The sequence below is a fragment of the Plasmodium gaboni genome, chromosome 14 (assembly GCF_001602025.1).
Source record: "Plasmodium gaboni strain SY75 chromosome 14, whole genome shotgun sequence".
NCBI classification, from domain to species: domain Eukaryota; phylum Apicomplexa; class Aconoidasida; order Haemosporida; family Plasmodiidae; genus Plasmodium; species Plasmodium gaboni.
This window is the reverse complement of record NC_031494.1, coordinates 465,009-468,844: the sequence shown is the minus strand read 5'-3', so window position 1 is coordinate 468,844 and position 3,836 is coordinate 465,009. Positions and strand designations below refer to the sequence as shown.

The 3,836-nt window shown below is 15.2% G+C and overlaps 1 protein-coding gene across 1 annotated transcript; it reads right to left on the bottom strand.

The window, feature by feature from the left end:
- PGSY75_1414300 (putative 60S ribosomal protein L10) lies at positions 1-660 on the bottom strand (the record flags this gene model as incomplete). Its single annotated transcript, XM_018787848.1, has 1 exon — positions 1-660. One exon carries the CDS (start codon positions 658-660, stop codon positions 1-3), a length of 660 nt encoding a protein of 219 aa, XP_018639220.1.
- Positions 661-3,836: the final 3,176 nt, after the last annotated feature.

The window sequence follows — 3,836 nt, the reverse complement described above, 5'->3', positions numbered from 1 at the left end:
TTATGATTCCAATACAGTGTTAATATCTTTGTATATTTTATCTAATGGTCCTTTTTCTCTAATAAATTTACAACTGACACCATCTGAAATAATTCTTCCTTTTTTTTTATATTGTTGATATTCATCTTTAGAGAATGGTGTAAATCCCCATTTATTACTAACAAAAACTTTTTGTCTTCCTGGGAACTTATATTTAGCTCTTCTTAAGGCTTCACAAGCTTTGCTAACAAAATTTTCTTTAGTTCTAATAGAAAGTAGCACTTGACCAATATCAACTCTGGCAACAACACCATTTGGTTTACCAAATGCTCCTCTCATACCAGTTTGAAGTCTATCAGCACCTGCACATGACAACATCTTATTAATTCTTAAAACGTGGAAAGGATGTATTCTTACTCTTAAATGGAAATTATCTTTACCACAATTAGTAATCATATATTTGTTAGCACTAATACGTGCAGCTTCTAAAGCTTCAGATGATATCTGTTCATATTCGTAAGAAACTAAATGTACTACACCACTAAATTCATTAACATCAGCTTTCTTTCTACCCATATCATAAATTCTTATCTTAGGGTCAGGAACACCTCTACAATAACGACTCTTTGGGTAGGGTTTATTTTTACAGTACCTATAACACCTTGCTGGTCTTCTTCCCATCTAAAATATTTACAAAAATATAAAATAAAAATAAATTATTATATAATATATATATATATATATATAATATATATATATTAATATTTCTCAGAATATTTTTCCATTTTGTATTTATGATTCATAAAAAAAAAATGTATAAAAAATTTACAAAAGCTAATATAAAAAAATATTCACAAATTTGTTATTAAGTAAATTAATAAACATATTTATATTATCACAAACATTTTAATATTCTCAAATTTTATTTTATTTTTTTTATTTCAATCTTACCTTGTTTTAATTTATATAAAAAAAAATATATATTAAAGTTGTTCTTATATATATTTTATATTTTTTTATTTTTTAATTTTTTGTGTTATTTCTTTATATATGTCACAAATAAATTTAAAATATAAAATAAGCCTTTTTTTTTTTTTTTTTTTTTTTTAATGACGAAAAAAATAATAAAAAAAAAAAAATTTCCAAAAAAAATTTCTTAAAAATAAATGATATATAATATAATAAAATATAAATGAGAAAAAATAAATTTATTAATATAAATATGTATACATATATATATAATATATATATATATTATATATTACTTTTTACATATGTAAAATTTGTGAGTGTTTTTTATTTTTTATATATGGAACGAACTAAATATAAATATGTATAATATATACAAAATAAATAAAATATAAAGTATAATTTTTCTTATAAAAAATAATTAATATTTATTTTAAATGCATATAATATACTAAATAATTTAATTATAATATATATATTATATATATATAAATAATAATTTATTTCTACAAGTATACACCAAATAAAGAATAATGTATAATTTATATATATATATATTTTTTTTTTATATAAAGAATGATGTAAAAATATGAATTTATAATATTATTTTATATAAATAATTATTATATATACATATTTAATATATATTTATAAAATATACATTATATTATATTATATATATATAAGGTTTAATTATTTTAAGGTATAAAAAGCGAACTAGGAATATATATATTTTTATTACAATTATATTATTATATTTATATATATATTAATGGGAGAACAAAGGTTGCCATATTTTTTTTTTTTATTTTTAAAAATAAAAGTCCAACTATTTTAATAATGTTAAAATAAAACAAAACAAAATAAAACAAAAAATATTTTATATTTTTTAATTTTTTTAAATAATATTTTATGTCATTTATATTATTATAAATAAGAATATTATATAAGAAAAATATATATGTTGTATACATATAAATATATATATGTCAACCCCTTTACCCTCTAAAATTATATATGGCTTTTAATATAGTAAAAAAAAAAAAAAAAAAAAAAAAAAAAATCATTTTTTTTCTTAATTTAGTATTTTTTAAATATTATTAATTAAAAATACATAAAATAATATATTTATAATTATATTTGTTATCATTTTGTTACATGTAGATTTTCATATGTTATTTGAAATATGCATTTAAAATTTTATTTTTTCTTTTCATACTGGTAGGTAATATAAAATGAATGCTTCTTCATAGAAAAAAATAAAATAAATAAATTATATATAGTTATGCATATAATCATTTTGATTACATTATATATATATATATATATATATATATATATATGAAATACAAATTATATTAATAGTTTGAACTTATTCGGTGTGTTCCTTAGTGTATGTATACACTATATATAAAACTTAAAAGGACAACATTAAAAATATATATATATATATTGTATATATAATATGTATTGTTTACAAGGTATTTAAAAGCATTGTTTCATTTTATGCTATTTTATTTATATTATTGTATTTTAATTTTATTCTTTCCTTCTTTTATTTAATGTGTTATAATATCAAGGACACACTAAATATTATTTTGAATAAAGTTATTATTATTTAAAAAAAAAAAAAAAAATAGAAATATTTTATTTTTGTCCATAAGAATATTAAACATATTTGTATAAGAAAAGGGAACACATATATTAATTTATCATATTAGATATTATATATATATTAAGAAACATATAATTATATCCTTATCTAGAACCAACAAAAATAATCTATATATATATATATATATATTTTTTTTGTGTGCTGTTGTTTTAAATATAACAACTATTAAGAAGATCAAAATTTCTTTTATTTTTTTAAAGAATAATCCAAATGAGCTTGATTTGTTTATATAATGTAAAAAAATTTTCTAAAACCATTTAAAGTATAAAAATAAAATAAAACACATTATAACCATGACATAATATAATTATAAAGTGTTGTAACACTATTATATTTATAATAATTTTTTATGAATTATATATTTTATTTTAATTATCTTGTGAGTCTTAAAAATATAAATATATATATATATATATATACATATAGAAAGACTATTATTATAAGCTATAATCAATTTATAAAATATTTCCAAAAAAAAATAAAAAATTAAATAAATAGATGACATATGATAAATACATAATCATTAGTCAATAATTATTTGGCTTTAAATCTATTATATATACTTTTAAATTTTTATGAAAAAAATTATATATAATATATGTATATATATATATATATATATATATTTAGAATTATATATGAATAGTTTGTTTTACTTTAATGTATACTTTCTTTTTAAACTGATAATATAAAATTGTATATATATGCATTATTATGTTTTTTTAAAAAATATTATATTTGATGTACTTTTTTTTTTTTTTTTTTTTTTTTTTTTTTAATAATTATTTTAAAAATATTAAAAAAGGAAAAAAAACATCATATAAAATAAAATTAAAAGTTCTTGTCGAAAGTATGAAAAATATATATAAGAAATATTTTTATATATTTTATAAAATTATAGAACCACAACACAACCCCTGTTTCTTACAATAATAATAAAAAATATAAGTATTAAATATTATATATATAAATAAATATATATATATATATATTATCTAGAATAATAAAAAAGTGTTTCTTATTATAATAAAACATTAAATCAGAAAATTATATATATATATATATATATAATGATATACATACATAATTTTATTATTATTATAATATTATATATATATAATATTATAATGATTTTATATTTTCAAAAGCAATATATATAACAATAACAAATAAATTAAATTCTTTTGGGATTTATTTTTATATAAATTTTATA